Source organism: Mytilus californianus, unplaced genomic scaffold, assembly GCF_021869535.1.
Source record: "Mytilus californianus isolate M0D057914Y unplaced genomic scaffold, xbMytCali1.0.p SCAF_9, whole genome shotgun sequence".
NCBI lineage: Eukaryota > Metazoa > Mollusca > Bivalvia > Mytilida > Mytilidae > Mytilus > Mytilus californianus.
The window spans coordinates 10,312,872-10,331,467 of record NW_026262745.1 but is presented as its reverse complement, the minus strand read 5'-3'; the positions used below and the strand labels follow the sequence as shown (position 1 = coordinate 10,331,467).

The 18,596-nt window shown below is 32.8% G+C and overlaps 2 protein-coding genes across 2 annotated transcripts in view; one reads left to right on the top strand and one right to left on the bottom strand.

Annotated features, from left to right (window-relative positions):
• The first annotated feature begins 6,298 nt into the window (after window positions 1-6,298).
• Window positions 6,299-17,129, top strand: LOC127715777 (long-chain fatty acid transport protein 5-like). The gene is made up of 8 exons (XM_052221922.1): window positions 6,299-6,368; window positions 6,889-7,050; window positions 8,055-8,179; window positions 12,390-12,581; window positions 13,066-13,159; window positions 13,437-13,635; window positions 14,250-14,347; window positions 16,129-17,129. Exons 1-8 carry the CDS (start codon window positions 6,299-6,301, stop codon window positions 16,449-16,451), a joined length of 1,263 nt encoding a protein of 420 aa, XP_052077882.1. The 3' UTR covers window positions 16,452-17,129.
• Window positions 17,130-17,156: 27 nt separating this feature from the next.
• Window positions 17,157-18,596, bottom strand: part of LOC127715775 (ATP-binding cassette sub-family C member 5-like) — a 38,442-nt gene continuing 37,002 nt past the window's right edge. Inside the window, exon 31 of the mRNA XM_052221921.1 lies at window positions 17,157-17,618. Coding sequence (XP_052077881.1) covers window positions 17,520-17,618 — 99 coding nt within the window. The 3' untranslated portion in view covers window positions 17,157-17,519. The remainder of the gene's footprint in view (window positions 17,619-18,596) is intronic.

Below are 18,596 nucleotides of genomic sequence, written 5' to 3'. Positions count from 1 at the left end.
AAAACAGCAAACTAACTTGCTTCAGATATCAAAAGCGAAGCTGATGTCCCAATATAAATTTTATAGAATTGCAATGTATTATAACGGAAATCTTCTTAGCAATAAAATGTAGTTTTTAGACAATTGTTTTAGACATTTCTTCGATCAACCGTTATTTTACAAAAATGAATACGTGTATATATTAAGGTGGATAAGGGGTCTTCATTATAATTAATATCCATAGAATTTTTTAATAATTTATCAAAAATATAATAAAAAGTATAGGTCACCGGGCTTTTTTTCACGCTACAGGTTGTGCAAAATTGTCAGATTTTATATAGATTATGCATGGAAAACACAATTTTGTGTGATAAAAAGAAAACTACACCATAGAATTGTAAGATAAAATATGAGAAGATAGCTCGATCTGATAATATGCCTTCAGATAAGAAAAAGAAAAATGGGTCACCGGACGCGTTTTCTTGCTACATAATAAAATAGGTAAATTCACAACACATTCTATTATAAAAGTTACTTTATCTGTCAGTGAGTTATCTCCCCTTCTATCTGAGTTTTTTTGAAATTTGCACATTTCATTTGAGATATAGACCGATTGTTATCTGCTATTTCAAAATCCAAGATGGCGGAAGACACCCCAGCTACCTGAACATGCTGAACGGCACTTTTTACGCCCATTCGATACATTTATTAATAGATCTTTTTCAGATACACTTCAAAGAGTTCTGCAAAATATCATAAAAATCTGAAATACCATTACGTTTTCTTCGTCTTTGTTAACCAAATATGGCAATGTTTACCAGACTAGCGAATCAGTCATTAAAAGACGCGATTTATATAATACTGACCTTGATTTTCTAGTAAGCGATTCATTTGAACTTTTGTGAGATTTATTTTCGTGAATTATTTCTGTTGTTAATAAAATTCATATTAATCATTATAGTCTTCTAATAAGTAGTTTTCAAAGTTTATACAATGTACATTAAATCAAGACAATGCAAGATGTAACAGTTGATTGTTTAGAAGTTAATTATCCTTATAGAGTTACTGCTTACCGTATATCTTAACGGTCAAAGGTCGGGTGAGGCTACCTACTAAGGTATGTATCTCATGTGAAATATGATACATTATTACGATTACACATGCATAAGAAATTGAGCAATAATAATATTCGAAACATTGTCCATTAATTTATGAAACTAGATCAATGTAGAACATGTATCTGCATAGGTTAAACTTAATCATATCCCCTGTATTTTTATCACAAATCGCTATGGTACAATGTTGTATGGAACGCACATTTAAAATAATTATTTTTACAAAGTTTGAAACTCTTTACCGATGATAAACATATTTCATTTACTAAAACATATAGAATAGCAAAGACAAAGGTCAAATCTTTGCAGGTTGGCATTTCAGTATTTTTGATAGCAACCTCATGATTATGAACTACAGGCAGAAAAAATAAAATAAACAAAAAATATTCACATTATTTTCTTATAAACTTTGAAAACTAGATCAATGTAGAACATGTATCTGCATAGGTTAAACTTAATCATATCTCCTGTATTTTTATCACAAATCGCTATGACCCGGTATTATTGTACAATGTTGTATGGAACGCACATTTAATATAATTATTATTACAAAGTTTGAAACTCTTTACCGATGATAAACATATGTCATTTACTAAAACATATAGAATAACAAAGACAAAGGTCAAATCTTTGCAGATTGGCATTTCAGTATTTTTGATAGCAACCTCATGATTATGAACTACAGGCAGAAAAAATAAAACAAACAAAAAATACTCACATTATTCTCAGTTCAATGTGGCATATGTAGTTTTCTCAGTGTCTTGTTTGGATGGGGTCTTCCTTTTTTACACTAAATCTTTAAGCCATTTTTCTGTAATTTATTATTTTGTCCATTATTATATATTCTTTACAATTAAGCACCTCATTATTCTCTATTCTTTATTGTTTACCCTCTATTCTATATTCTATACACCAGCATTGTCTAATCAAGAAATAATTCAAATGGCTAGCATTTATACTGATTTTATCACGAGTTGGTCCCTTACGCGAAATCTTTTACCACGATCGATAGCGAGGGGGAAAATCAGTATAAATTCAAGCCCCCGTGAATTATTTCTACTCTAATAAGACAAATACGGCATTTTTTTTTTTTGGATTGAAGCGGTCTAGGTGATGGCAAGTATTTGTTGTTCCCATAATATTAATTAAACACAATATTAATATTGAACAAAGAAAACTGAATTAGTGACATGCTTAAAGATTTACAATAACATACTTAGACAGGTTTGGACGAAATTAAATGATTATCTAATTTTTTTTTGAAGAAAATTGACTTTCAACAATTCTTCATCATCGTTTGTTTATGTTTCAGTGTTTTGATAACTTTTAGTTTCACGTTCGTGCATTTCCCGTAGACTGCTAATATTCTTACGTCATCATCCAATGACGTCGTTTACACTGATTGGTTTCGGGTAACTCTTTCATAAAAAGACGTGAGAGTATAATGGGAACTTCCCAAACAAATCATGACGTTGCCGATCAGCTGACATACAATATTTTCATATTTTACCACGGGTATGTACAATCTCCGTACAGCGCTCGTTTCAGTTCCGTATACTCAGTACACTACACTACAAATTCAGTATAGTGATACGAAGTAGGTACGGAGCGAATGTCAGCTCTGCGCCGGAGATTGGGGTATGTACTCAAAGCGTTTGAAGAGTGTCATATTAGAATTAGCGAATGATTCTTTCGTAGACTGACAGGGGTACCAACCCATTAGCAGTTACTTAAATACATAAAAAAAGATGGTTGACAAGAGCCCTTTCCAATTAAAAATTCCAAATCAATTATTTGACGAAAACAAAAGATATCACATCATACAAATCTGTACAGATAAGATTTGTTATGGATTCATCAAACCTAGCAACAACTTGATGAGATTAGAAAACATTTTTCTTTATAGAATGTTTAAGTTTCTGACAGCCTTGTTGAGATAAGAATACGTTTTTCTTTATAGAATGTTTAAGTTTCTGACAGCCTGTTTTGGTGCACTGGGAGCTCTTTATTTGCTGTTTCGGATAAAATTTCCATGGTTATATGGAGATATAAAGTTTCTAACAATTGTTATGAAAACTGTTATCCAAGTGGAAAAGAGCAAGAGGAAAAAAGAATTACCTATAGATTTATTTGAGAGAACAGCTGATAAGTTTTGTCATAAACCGATGATAATCCATAAAGAAAGGTCCTACAGTTTTACAGAAGTGGACAAAATGGCAAATAAAGTGGCAAACGTAGCTCTAAGTCTTGGTTTGAAGCAAGGTGATACCGTGGCCATAATGATATACAATGAGCCCGCTTTTGTTTGGACGTGGTTTGGTAAGCTCATTTAAAGTCTATGATAATAGGAATGTCTTTGGAGTGGCGAATAAATTGCATTTCTCCAGTATAATTAATTTACGTGGTTTGAAGCCTTTTCTCATTGTTTCGATGTTTGTTTTATAAGATAAATATTTCTAATTAATATATGATGATAATATGTATGCATCATTAATTAATAAATTTCAATCAAATACTATCTTATTCCTTAATGAACCTCGTGCACAGTCAGTTATTAAGAGAGGAAAAGGTAAAGATAAAAAAAACTAACCTAACTTCGCGTTATCATACATGTATGTTGTTCAAAGATTAGTAGACAGTCTGGAAATACTTTTGATACCTAACAGGATTAAAAAGAAGTTGTAAAGTAAGGTGCATATTTTGGAAAAAAATGAAACAAAAATAAATTTCATACTTAAGTTACCGTGGCAACAAAACAGGACGAAATAGTATTCTTTGTAAAAGTATTTTATTATTCTTGTTTTTGTATCAGCATCTTAGTACAGTTTAGAACGCAAACAGTATGGACACCCAAATCAAAGCTTTATTTATGGTTGGAATATATAGATAGCTATAAGAAAAGTCTTGCTATTTAGCTGTGCATGATTTTTTTGCAAAAGAGATACGGAACAAGAAACTGCATAAAATCACCATTTTTCTTTATTCTCGTGAAAGTTTTGACGTTAAACATTGTAAATCTTATTAAATTCATTTACATTTAATGATTTAATGCAATTCGTTTTTTTTAGACAATGGGCCACAATGCTTGTTCACCTTTGCAAAACGGTTTAAAGCTTAGTTATCATATTTTTCAAATTATTTTATTTTATGTAAAATAATATGTTTAATGACTTATTTACAGGTTTTGAGAAAATTGGAGTAGAAGTTGCTTTTCTTAATTTTAACCAAAGAAAAAAGTCACTTCTTCACAGTATAGTTTCGAGCGAAGCCAAAGCAGTTTTCTTTAACTCAGGTAAGTTTCTGCCTGCATCAAGGGGGTATTTCTGATAGAGAAAAAGACACACACAAAGTAAGTATAAAAGTAAGAAGGTGTGGTATGATTGCCAATGAAACAACTCTCCACAAGAGACCAAATGACACAGACATTTATGAATATAGGTCACCGTACGGCCTTCAACAATGAGTAAAACCGCAGTCAGCTATTGTAAAAGGCCCCGAAATGACAAATGTAAAACTATTCAAAGGAGAAAGCTAACGGCCTGATTTATGTACAAAATAATGAACGAAAAACAAATATGATATACAGCAACAAACGACAACCACTGAATTACAGGCTCCTGACTTGGGACAGGCACATATAGAATGTGCCGGGGTTAAACTAGTTTGTTGGCGCCAAACCCTCCTTGTACACATATACAAACAGTTAGTGTAATCTATTGAATACTAAGAAATGAATCGCAGTATCATTTTGTACTTTTTACACGTTTCTTTTATTCTTTAATCATACAGAATATGTTGCAATGCCTTTACTTGAATTATACGAAGAATAATTGTGCGCTGTTTTGGACCATCTCGGTGGTCCCGTTGTAGCCTCGAGTGACAGACGTCGTATGTTCGTTTCCTGGCCGGGTCAAATCAAAGACTTGAAAATTGTTTTTTTGCTCCTCCACCAAACATGAGGCTTGTGGGAATTAGAGAAAAGACTGTTCCTCTCGGAATCAGCATAATGTATCCGGGAATGGAGACATATCTTCCTTCGGGTGTTACATTGTGAACTTGCACGTTAAAATTCTGGATTAGCGTGTCGGTCTACATGTAGTACAAAACAGATTTCATTTTCAAATCACATTAACATGTTCTCGTCCTGACTATGCATTTAATTTGCCACTGGAAGTAATAAAGCTCTATCATCTTCTAGATATTCGCATCATTGAAGGGTTCTCATTTTGCATCATGTACAATTTGCAACCAAATGTTCTACTATTTTAAGGTTCCGAACTGTATGCAGCTATAGAAGATATCGCTGAGGAATTAGAAAACATTGACTTGTACACTTTTGATTCAACAGATGTCGAAATACCTTCGATATTCAGACGGTTAAACTTTGAAATGAAGGCTGCACCAGAAGATCGAATCTCACGTGATATGAGGTCAAACGTCAACGTGATGTCTACTAATTGTTTAATTTTTACGTCGGGTACAACAGGTAGGGTATGTTTTTGTAAGGTATATATGGTGGTTATATTTAGGCCTTCAGCAACATAAAAAAAAATGATTGTCTTTTACAATGCGAATTATTTCAAAATGAAAAGAACTTGCATTATTTTGGCGATCAATATTTGTATATATGTACATATAAATTTATATTTGACGCATCACTTATTACAGTAAGAGCTGAAGGTACAAAACAATAAAAAAAAGAAAAAGTTCACAAAAAGAAACAGAAAAATAGACCTTGGAAGCTCGAAAAAAAAAGCGAAAAGTGACAAAAAAATCGAAAAAAAAACTTAGAAGGTGAAACAGAGATAAGCGACAATCTTAAAAAAATTGAAAAATTAAGCAAAAAGAAACAATTATTGTCAATTGGATTACTCCTGGAACAGATTCGATAGTAAATCCAATAAATTGTAAGGAAAGAATGAGAGATGATCTATTCTGTAGTAAATGTATTTCCTCACACAATGTTTACATGTAACTCTAAAAAGTTGAAAATGTTAATGTACTACCGATATCTATTCATATTCATATTGTGCCCCCCGGAATAAGCATCAAAATACAATTAAAATGTGTTGATTGCCCACTTCCACTCACAAATGAATCATTTATTTAAATAAATCATCTCGTATGATTTATTTTTCGTGGTGGAAACAATCTGTCATATACCTATCAATGTATATATTTCTAAGTAGAAATGAATGAAAGGGATGTCGAGTAAATCAACGATAGGAAAACAATCTAGTGGTCACCATACAGTCCAGTTAGACTTCAACATTGGTACTTACTGCTTCTCCGCTAAGTACGCCGAATTTAGGTTAATCGTCTCGGAGTCAGAAAAAGTGTGTGCGGGTTTGGGCGACTTGTCATTAATTAATTGTGTACTACCACGTTGAAAGTGTTGCCCATCATGTCGGTCTAGTACAAATCAGGATTCACATTTACATCATATACATGTTCTCGTATAATATGACCTAATATTTGCCCCTGGAGTTTGAATACCAGATCATCATCACCAAAATTGGTAAATACGTATACAGCATATCTTCTGCTAGGGCAAGCTATTGGTATTTGTTATTCACCGGTAGTCAGCGGGCAGTTCGCTTTCTTTCGCTTAAAAATTAATTTCAATTCAAAGGTACGTACACAAATGTAGCTATTATAATAGAAAATTGATTGTATTCCCATTGATCAAAGCGATTGTTTTATAGAACCTAGCTTATCAATTGCCAGATTGTTCTTTTTTATCAATCCCTATTAATTCCTCTTCATAATTATGCGTAATTGATATTCATTTTAGGTTTACCGAAACCTGTTATTGTGACACATTTAAAGTGTTTATTTGCTGGGTTTTTATTGGCATACAGAACCAGTACCACTTCAGATGATATACTTTACACATGTCTTCCCCTTTACCACTCTGCTGGATCAATGTTTGGAGTCGGAACTATAAGAAGATATGGTAAGCCATGATGTCATATTTTCTAAATTAATAAAATTATTGCTACTGAGGTTTGAGGTCTCTTGAGTTTCTAATTCCGATGTTTTAAAAGCAATTTCTACTTTTTAATAAACTCGCAGAATCAGTGATATTAACGTTTGTTTGTTCATTGTATTTGGTGCAACAACAAAAATGAAAGTATAAAGGTGAATTTACATCAGACAAGTTTTAATAATATGTAAGTAAATGTGTTATTAGCGAACTTTAAGTTGTATTAATAGAAAAACAAAGGAAATTAAACTGTTTTCAAAGATGTATTTCTTTTATATATGCACTGCAATTAAGGACGTTTCGAAAGATCAAATATTGTATGAAAAGTCATTTTAGAGCATAAATACTTTGAAAAAATAAATCATACTCCTATCCTCTACCCTTGTCCCTACATATAAGATGTGGTTCTTTGAATTCTGACCGACGATGTTGTCCATTTTTTAAAACTTGTTTATATTATTTATTTAAAAGTTAATTAATTCCTTAAAACTATTTGATGTCTCCAGGAGTAATCGTAAATAGATGTATCCCTGAACTCATTATAGATACCAGGATTAAACTTGTGTACCCCCGACGCGCGTCTACAAAAGACTCGTCAGTGACGCTCGAATACATTTAAAAAAAAGCCAAATAATGTTTGAAGTTGAAGAGCATTGAGGACCCTAAATTCCGAAAAGTTTTGCTAAATAATCTATTCCTATGGGTATAAAATCCTTAGTAGTTCAAAACTTTTGTAAAACAGTTGATTTATGATTGTGACATTTAAATGATAATTTATCCAACACAGAAGTGCTGACTACTGGACTGGTGATACCCTCGGAGAGAAAACATCCACCAGCAGATAGGCGAAGTTGCATTCTTTGGTTAAATTTATTATTCTATTATTTTGATGAGAGATAGTAAAAATTATGTAAAAGAGCGATTGAAAACGTCAATGTTTATTATACAAATATGCCACTTACTTTACCCTTAAGGAATAACAATGGTTCTGTCCGAAAGATTTTCTGCCAGCAGGTTTTTCCAGGAATGCCGTCAGCATAATGTCACCATAATTCAGTACATAGGAGAAATGTGCCGCTACTTAGTCAATAACCCCAAGGTAGGTAATGGGTGTTTTATTCTGTTGGTAAGGTAAACTGTCTTGGTTATGGATTTAGACCATTATGTTACATTTTGTACTTTATCATAGTGCCTGCTTTCATAATTACCTTCAACGGGTTTCAACGGTGAAGCCTTTAAAAAATCTAGAATGTGTGCTTCCACATGTACATCCAACTTTGTATTTACATTTGATAATTTTGCAGACTCCCATGATGCTGAACTTAGAAAATATCCAGCAGTATTCCCGATCGATATACTATTTCGTGTACTGTAATCAAATCTTACAATAGTTATCAGTTTGTTTTTTCATTTAACATTTTAACTTAAGTATTTTTACAAATAAGTTTATTTAAACCTATCTTCTGAAACTAGATCCAGATCATTAAGACCAAGTGTTTGATTGTGAGTGTTGATTATTACGGTGCTTATACATCTTTGGTTTTTATCTCACCTATTTTAGTATGCGAGACATAGGGATTACAATCCGGCGGCGGCGTAAACTAATTGTATAAATCTTTATATTTCAAAAGGTAGAAGACACGAATGCTTCATACCTTGTATGCAGATACCTTATGTTACGACGTTTCCGTCTGTCTTATGTCCATGATCCTTTACCTCATTTTCGTGGTTCATTTACTGCATGAAAAAAAAATTATTTTTGGTAAGTGAAATACTCACTTAATATGAGTGATAGGATAACTATATTTGGTATATGGGTTCCTTGCAACGTCCACATGTCCATCATGTGGGGTCAACATGTCGTTCAGGTTGGGTCCAACTGACCTCGACCTGATTTCATGGATCAGTGATAAGGTTAAAGTTATGTGGTCAAGTCCGTTTCTCAGATACTATAAGAAGTAGGTCAACTATATGTGGTGTATGGAATGATTGTAAGGGGTACATGTCACAGTGTTCTCCATTTTTAGCTCACCGGGGCCCGAAGGGCCCCATGTGAGCTTATGCCATCACTTGGCGTCCGTCGTCGTCCGTCGTCTGTCGTCTGTCGTCGTCTGTTGTCGTAAACTATTTCAAAAATCTTCTCCTCTGAAACTACTGGGCCAAATACCTTCAAACTTTAACTAAATGTTCCTTAGGGTATCTAGTTTCTAAATTGTATCCGAAGTTTTGATCCATCGACAAACATGGCCGCCATGGCTAAAAATAGAACATAGGGGTCAAATGCAGTTTTTGGCTTATATCTCAAAAACTAAAGCTTTTAGAGCAAATCTGACAAGGGGTAAAATTGTTTACTTGTTCAAGATCTATCAGCTCTGTAATTTTCAGACGAATCAAACAACCCATTGTTTGCTTGCTGCCACCGAATTGGTAGTTTTAACAAAATTTTGCAGTTTTTTGTTATTATTTTGAATATTATTATAGATATATATAAACTGTAAGCAGCAATAATGTTCAGCAAAGTAAGATCTACAAAAAAGTTAAGTGACCATAATTGTCAATTGACCCCTTAAGGAGTTATTGCCCTTTAAAGACAATTTTACACAATTTGTTCATCAAGTTTGCTAACATTTAAAAATCTTCTCCTCTGAAACTACTGGGCCAATTACCCTCAACTTTTAACTAAATGTTTCTTAGGGTATCTGGTTTATAAATTGTATCCGAAGTTTGTATCTATCGACAAACATGGCAGCCATGGCTAAAAATAGAACATAAGGGTCAAATGTAGTTTTTGGCTTATATCTCAAAAACCAAATCTTTTAAAGCAAATGTGACATGGGGGTAAAATTGTTCAGTTGGTCAAGATCTATCAGCTCTATAATTTTCAGACGAATCGAACAACCCATTGTTGGGTTGCTGCCACCGAATTGGTAGTTTTGGCAAAATTTTGCAGTTTTTTGTTATTATTTTGAATATTATTATAGATATATATAAACTGTAAGCAGCAATAATGTTCAGCAAAGTAAGATCTACAAAAAAGTTAATATGACCAAAATTGTCAATTGACCCCTTAAGGAGTTATTGCCCTTTAAAGACAATTTTACACAATTTGTTCATCAAGTTTGCTAACATTTAAAAATCTTCTCCTCTGAAATGCAGGTGAGCGATTCAGGCTCTTGAGAGCCTCTTGTTCACTAAGGTAAGGTGGGTGTTGTGAAAAATTACTTGCAACCGGGTGTTTTTTTTTTTTTTAACATTTCCAACCGGGTTTTTTACTGTTGGAGGGGGTCACAAAAAGAAGGATTAGTATTGTATACACATTTAATAAAATTGAACTCTTCTTCTGCTATCACTGCTAGCCATTCATTTGACAAATTAGTTTTGCGGATCTCGGATATGGCTTTTGTAGGACTCCCTCCTCCTGCATATGCATATCTTATCGATCCAAGTTTCTGTCCTGTTCCTCGCTTTAGTGCTGTATTTTTGGAACACAAAGCAGTAATATCCTCCTTATGTGACGATTAGCCATTTAAAGTCCTGTTCATATTTATCAGATGAGGGGTAACCTCTCAATGTAATGACTATCTCTTTTATTCCTGGACTTATATCTTCTTTATCATTAAAAATAATGGGACCTTCTTTTAGAAAAGTTGGTCTGAATATAACGATTTTTTCCCCTTTTGAGTTAAAAAATCGAAGTTTTTCTCTTTTCTTTTCTTCGACAGAATTAACATAACCTCTTGCCAGAGAGACAGTCCCTCGTTTAAGGGATATCACTCATTTGGGGGTAGACGTATTTACACTTGTATGTAAAATCATACAGGTTCCCGTAAACGTTTCCCAACCTGTTTATCTTCGCGATCGCTTCTGTGCCTTTTCCGTTGTTTTGATACTTTTTATTCCATTTCAACAATTTCAATACAACTATCCGTTTTAGTTGACTTATTTGGCCTATAATTTTCCTTATCACCATCGTCATCTGCCTGTCTCTTCCCCCGATTAATAAAACAAAACATTGAAATTTGATGATCCGCCATTTTTGTCAATGAAAACAATCAGTGAGGCGCGATTAGTATTTAAATTTTTAAGATGCGGAACAGAAAAAAATCCGGAATTTGAAAAAAAGCCGACCACCTCCTAAAATGGAAAGGTGGTCGGCTTTCAAAAGAAGGTGGTCGGCACACCCGGCTTAAATGTCGAATGGAAAACACTGTGTCAGTCTGGCAGATTTCATCTGACCTTGACCTCAATTTCATGGTTCATTGGTCAATGTTAAGTGTTTGCGTTTTGGTCTGTTTTTCAAGTACTATAAGCAATAGGTCAAGTATATTTGGTGTAGGGAATGATTGTAAGGTGTATATGTCGTTCTAGTTGGTATCATCTGACCTTGACCTCATTTTCATGGGTCATCGGCCAATTTTAAGTTTCTGTGTTTTAGTCTGTTTTTCAAATACTTATAGCAATAGGTCAGCTATATTGGTGTAGGAATAATCGTAAGGTGTACATGTCTGTCTGGCAAGTATCACCTGACATTGCCCTCATTTTCATGGTTCATTGGTCAATGATAAGTTTTTGTGCTTTGATCTGCTTTTCAATTACCATAAGCAATAGGTCAACTATATTTGTTGTATGGTGTATATATTAATCTGACAGGATTTATCTGAACTTGACCTCAATGTCATGGTTCTTTAAAAATGTTAAGTTTATGTGATACTTTATATGTGTAAACCTTTTTTGTAAGACTTTCAACATAAATCAACGGTCAGTAAAGCAGGTGAGACATTTCAACGTGTGCACTCTTGTCAAATATATGACTTAAAACGATCCTGATTAAGGTGAATCAAGGAAAGCGAATAAGACGCATACAATTATTGTGTCATTTTCCGTTTTTTACATTTAAAGCCTGTCAAACATAATATTATACAGAGATTATTTCTGGGCTTGTTAATCGGTTTGGAAATTTTTTTATGTATACCTTTTTTTGTTCTTTCTCAGAAAAAATATGAAAAAATGAAAAAAAAATCTGAATTAAGACATGGCAAGCATTTAACTCTGCACACATACGACAGAATTTAATGTTCAACAAGTTTCATATGTTACTTGAATAACTTTAGCTGGTAAATTATTCGTGGGGACAAAAACAAAACGTAGATGTTAAAGTCCGTGTATTAAAAAAAAACTTATTTCCGGACAAGTCTTTCGTTAGCTAAAATGTAAACTTTTTTGTCAAAAAGATTTTTAATTATTTCACATTCTGTGCGTGAAAACAAACTTCCATATTTACCAATATCAATCTTAATTTTTAATTTAAGAATACAATTGATACAGAACACTCAGTGAAGGCTGCCATTGGAAATGGACTGAGAAAAGATATATGGAGTGAATTCCAAAACCGTTTTAAGATAGAAGATATTATAGAGATTTATGGTGCTACTGAACTTTCATTTGGATTTGGTAATCTTTACAATGCAGTTGGGGCAACTGGACGAATAACACCTCTATTGGTAAGGATACATTTCTTGGTCCTGTTTAAGGATTGTTTTCTTCAATACTTTTGATTTTTATACGTGTAATTTTGTGGATAAAACGATATCTTCTATTAACTTGGCGAATGAGCATGTTTATTTCATTTCATTCTTTCATTAAAAAATAACAAAAAGTGCACCTCCGAAATGTCTTAACCAGACCATAAAGGTCTTTAAAAAAAGAATCCTGTTATAATTGTTAACAATTTACACAAACAATAACAACGACAGATATTACTGTGACGGAAGTGATTATACAGATTAACAAGCACTGACAGCATTAATCCTTGGCATTTGTTGTTAACATTTGCATTTAAATTATATGTGTTTTTTGTGACTCTTAGTTTGCTAGATGCATTTTAAATCATGGTCTCTAAGTGTTTTAATTCTATAAACATTTGTAAAAATGCGAGTTTCAAATCAATTTTATAAGTTTAAATAATGAGATTATTTCATTTTTCAGAAAATTTTACTTCCGATAGCATTTATCAAGTTTGACTCTGTTACTAACCAGCCTGTCCGTAATGATAAGCGACGATGTGTTCCGGTGGAGACAGGTAAGAATTTAATTTTGATACCAAGAAAAAAAAATCTTTATAGTCAATAACCTACAAAATCAATTTACTTTTATAATTGTCGAATTTTGATGTTTTTTATATAATTATTTTTATACATCTTAAATACATGATGGAAGTTCAGACATTTTGTAACAAATATTCGATAGTAAATGAAACAGCATACCAATTGAAATTTTGATTTTTGTTGAGAAACTTCATGCTAACACGGATTTCTGATTTCTGTTTGTGGTGAATACAAGACACTCTTATTTTGTAGGTGAACCTGGGCTTTTGATAATCAGATTCGATAAGCGAATGCCTACTGAGGGATATAAAAACAAAGAAGATGCAAATAAAAAGAGATTCCTTTATAATGTATTTAAAGATGGAGATAAATACATCAATTCTGGCGACTTGCTCTACATTGACAAGGATTATTACATATTCTTTTATGACAGACTTGGCGATACATTTAGGTAAGATATATATGGGTAGCCATCAATTATATCTCTTGAAGAATTTCCTTTCCCTTTTTCCTTTTATGGTCTCACAAATGTACGTATATATTCAATACATTTGCTTACAGAAATCATATAGTGTCATCAGAATATATTTACTTACCAAGTCAGGAACCTGTTATTCAGTGGTTGTAGTTTGTTGCTGTACATCATATTGTTTTTCGTTTATTGTTTTATATATAAATTAGGCCGTGCGTTTTTTAGTTTGAATTGTTTAAATTTTGTTCTTTCTGTGCCTTTTATTGCTAATTATGCGGTATGGGTCTTCCTCATTGTTGAAGGCCATACGGTGACCTATAGTTGTTAACTTCTACGTCATTTGGTCTCTGGTGGAGAGTTGTCTCATTGGAAATCATACCACATCTTTTTATTTTAATATTTATTGCACCCTTTGCTATCTTCCAGGTTCATTACACGAAATCAAGAGAATCACCTATGAATATAGTTGTACGTATGCATGTTTTAAAATAATACAGAATTTAGTTTTGAGGTTGAAAGGTAAACAAAAATGTCAACTACTGCATTAGATTATAACCTATCTGATCTATCATTTTTATGTATCTGTTTTTTAGATGGAAAGGTGAAAACGTGTCTACTACTGAAGTAGCTAACACTATATCTGAGCTATCATTTATAACAGATACATGTGTTTATGGTGTTACGGTGCCAGGTAATTATGTTTACATTAAACGACATGTATGTGGTAAAATAGTTCCTTGTCATACTTAATTGTAGACTTGGGGCGATTGAACGATTGATGCTGTTTATTAACAGTTGTACATTTTTAAAGAGCAAGTTTTGACATCAAGATGTCTCCCATAAATGGTGTAGCTCATCCTCATTTAGGATAAGGTGTCATCATGTGGAAAATTTTTAAAGTTAAAGATCAATTGTTATTGACAGGCGATCGAAGACGTTTTCAGTTTGATTTTTCCTAAACATTATATGTATATATGTTTGATTTCATAAACATTATATGTATATATGTATGATTTAAACGAGGTTTGGGCTCAATGTAAATTTAAGAGCAAAATATCAAGACTGTAGATCAAAGTAAAAGACATGACATTTGTTTGCGACTGAATAGAATTTGTTGTTGACACCCACAAGAGATGCTCAGTGGCAAGAATTGAGGTAGCCATAGGAACTAATCAATCAAAAAAGAGGATTCAACATAATGTTATCAATAGTAGAGGAGTGGCTAGAGTGTAGATAAAGATATAATGAAAACAATAGAGGCCTTCTCAGATCTGCCATCACAGTTTTGAATAGACAAGAAAGTTGGAAAGAGCGGGAATGATGAGATTAGTGCTCGTTTTTTTTAAATTTTGACTCTTACAATTATGAAGTAGAATAGATACACGTGTTGTTTGTATAGTCGAAGTATAGTTGTGTATGCGTTATACTACAAGACAAAACATAAGAACAGGCTATTAGGACGTTAGTTTTCTCGTTTGAATTGGTTTTTTTTTTCATTTGTCATTTCGGGGCCTTTTATAACTGACTATGCGGTATGGGTTTTGTTCATTGTTGAAGGCCATACAGTGACCTATAGTTGTTAATTTCTGTGTCATTTGGTCTCCTGTGGAAAGTTGTCTCGTTGGCAATTAGACCACATCTTTTTTTTATATTAACAAGTAATTTGTTATAAACCTTTACAATTCATTACAGGTCATGACGATGTTAAATCACTGCCATACAATCTTACTTAAATCTAACTTTTCTTTAGCTCTCCAAAAACAGAAGGCTGATGTTCGGTGTTTATATTTTATGTTTTGTCCTAGTCACATCTACTGTTACAGTTGATATGGTTGAAATAATGTACATTCTTTTTGCTATGACAGCTTACTTGTAAAGATAGTAGGTAAAGAAGACGCAACAGTTGTTTACAGATGTTCAAATCTCTTAAATCAATTCATGACAGGCAGCTCAAGGTAAACAATAATCAAATTAAATGAGGAAATCGTATGAACTTTAAAAGAAGCGATACCAAGTATGTCGACATGGTAAAAAAATTCATCAAAGATACCAAAACTTATAATTTTGTAAGCCAGACGTAAGCGTCTCCTTATATGCATGTATTACTCGACATGCAAATCCGCATTCAAATGTCGCAATAGGGAATAGCACAACATCAATAAATTGACAGTCAGAAAACTATTCTAAAGATCTAAATCGGCGAAAACATGGCGCTAGAAAGTTGAGACACAGACACCACGTATCAGTCTACTATTTCGTGATGATGACAGTAATACTTATGAAGTGTCGATTTCAGTCGTACCTGTTGTAGAAGTTTTGTGAAAGGACCACACCCCTTTAAATGAAGTTAGTAACGAGCATTATAGATTGTAAACAGTTCTTTTTGATAATTTGAATTTAGAACCTTAAGTTTGTTATTACAAATAATAATTATCTCACAACAGCTCATATTGTGTATGTTTGATAATTCAGGTTGTGAAGGAAGAGCTGGGATGGCAACAATACATTTGGTTGATTTTGACAATGTAGAACCGACTGACGAAATGCTTTCTAAAATAGAGGAACAATGTAGAACGCAACTAGCAGGATATGCTATTCCAAGATTCTTAAGATTTACTCGTTTTCTAGATATAACCTCAACTTTCAAACAAATGAAGACTACGCTTAAAAGGGAAGGTTTTGATATTAACTTGACAATAGAACCAATTTATTATTTTGATATCAGGGGGCAAACGTACTGTAAAATCGATAACGACATCTATTCAAACATCATCGATAAGCGTATTAATTTTTAATGTATTTGATGCCTGTAGAATTGTGTCTTCAAAATACTAGCATTAAGAATTTAATTTCAAATATATTTTTTAAACTTCTTTTCAATGTAGCATGTAATAATATGTTGCTAAAATTAACCTAAATTAATCTATATCTCAATTGGTACCCCATTTGCGTTTTTAAAAAACTACTGGGTCTAAATAGCTGCTTTGGATTGCAAATGGATACCTGAGGATAGCATCCGTCAAAACCCCAGCTTACCTTTGAGTCGGAACTGTATGAACTGGCATGATTAAAAGGATACATTATTCAAAATATTTGTACACTTTCAAGTTACAATCGCTGTGTATGCCCTTGACAACAAATTTGATCTTATATGTATTTTAGAAGAATTATTTGGTTAGCATGATTGAAAAGGCCCTTAAGTTTTTTATGCCTTCGAAAGTTTTATATCATTTGTTATTGAATGATTCTCGTGTGGTATTCTTACTTTATGTCAGTGAGGACAGTATTGAATTATGTTACTGTTGAAGACCATATGAATTGCTTTCAATTGGTATAAACAATTTTACAAATGTACATATATGTTATTGTCGCAGCTACGTTTATTCAGATTTGATTGTTTAAAATTTATGGTTGTTAAAGCAATACGATTTATTGATTGTTGATTGCATAACGTCCAACGGTCAATACTACTTGAATATTCCATGATGACCGGGTTGATGAGCACGAATTTACACTGCCACTGGAAAATGGGGCTATGCTGGATACGGCAGAAATTTTACCTTGCAATAGGTAACCTACGGACCCCTCAAACAGTTATCGCAGGAGTTGTTGCAAGAGTTGTTGAGAGAGACGGAAGATACGAGAGGGACAATCCAAATTGATAAGTCATAGAGAAACGTTAGTAGTACCAGAATATATAAAATTACTTTTTGTTTTAAAATGAAAATGCTTGTTTGCGCTATTAAATAATTGTATGGCAAAAATATTATGGAAACATATACATGGTATATTCCAACATAATCATAGAAATGTGTGATGTCCGTATGTGGTATTGCATAATTGTCTTTAAAATCTTGATATCACTATGGTGAAGGAGTTTTAACTGTTTGTGCAGCTATCATAGTATTGAAGAATGAATGTGGATCCGTCAGTAGATCTTGTGGTGCACCAGATTCTATTACCTGAAAAATAATAAACAAATTCTGATACATGTATATGTTTTTGTCCTTTGAATAAAAAAAATGCATTCTAGACCTAAAAGAATAAAATCTTCATTGGCTTATTTTGGTTGAAAAATAAATCCGTCAGACAATATTCTGTAAGCTTAAAAACATAACCAATTTTCACAAAACTGATTTTCAAATTGCAATTCTGTAAACATTCATATCATATTTCAATATATAATTACCATTCATTCATATTGTTAATACAAACGTTTATAACCAATGAGAGAAGGTTTGAAGGATACCAATTTAACACCGTAGTAACAAATATAACTAAATATGTATTGCTATACATTTATCAAAAAGTAAAATATCAAAAATACCGAACTCCAAGGAAAATTCAAAACGGAAAGTCCCTGATCAAAGTTATTGTCCCACATGCATCCTGTCGATACTATGTACTTATATTTTGGCATTGCACAATGTCGTGTATTTCTCAGGAAGTTTTGTTACGTCTTTATACCAAATCTGTTGGATGTGTACTGATTGATACTATAGGAATGGATAACATGAATTATTTATTAGTAGTTATTGTCTTTGTACTAGTTTTTAAGCAGTTAAGCTGCTTTATGCGAGCACCCTAGATTTGTGTTATACCCAATAAATGCTGAAATATGTGCCATTGTTATTATCTGGCTGGCTATTATGTTATTTATAACTAATTGAACACTTTTTTCATACTTTTAATTCTGGAATACAAAAAATATGACCAGAAAAACCTTAAATGATCGTCGAACCACCCAAAAGTTTTGAAGTTGCACATAGGAAGTAGTGCTCAATAGAAATCCTTATGTAGTTTATTATCCCCTGTGCTTTTGGCCAAGATGTCAAAGAACAATTGCATGAATTATTTCATCGCCGAAAATCTCTAATTACAAGTCGTTTACAGTTGCCAAATGGCACAAAGCGCAGGAATATTGTATAACGGCTGTGACT

Coding starts and splice junctions, on each gene's coding strand:
- LOC127715777 (XM_052221922.1), top strand. CDS start 6,299: ATGTCGAGTAAATCAACGATAGGAAAACAATCTAGTGGTCACCATACA. Junction 6,369..6,888: donor CCAGTTAGACTTCAACATTG/GTACTTACTGCT, acceptor TATTCATTTTAG/GTTTACCGAAACCTGTTATT. Junction 12,582..13,065: donor GACGAATAACACCTCTATTG/GTAAGGATACAT, acceptor TTCATTTTTCAG/AAAATTTTACTTCCGATAGC.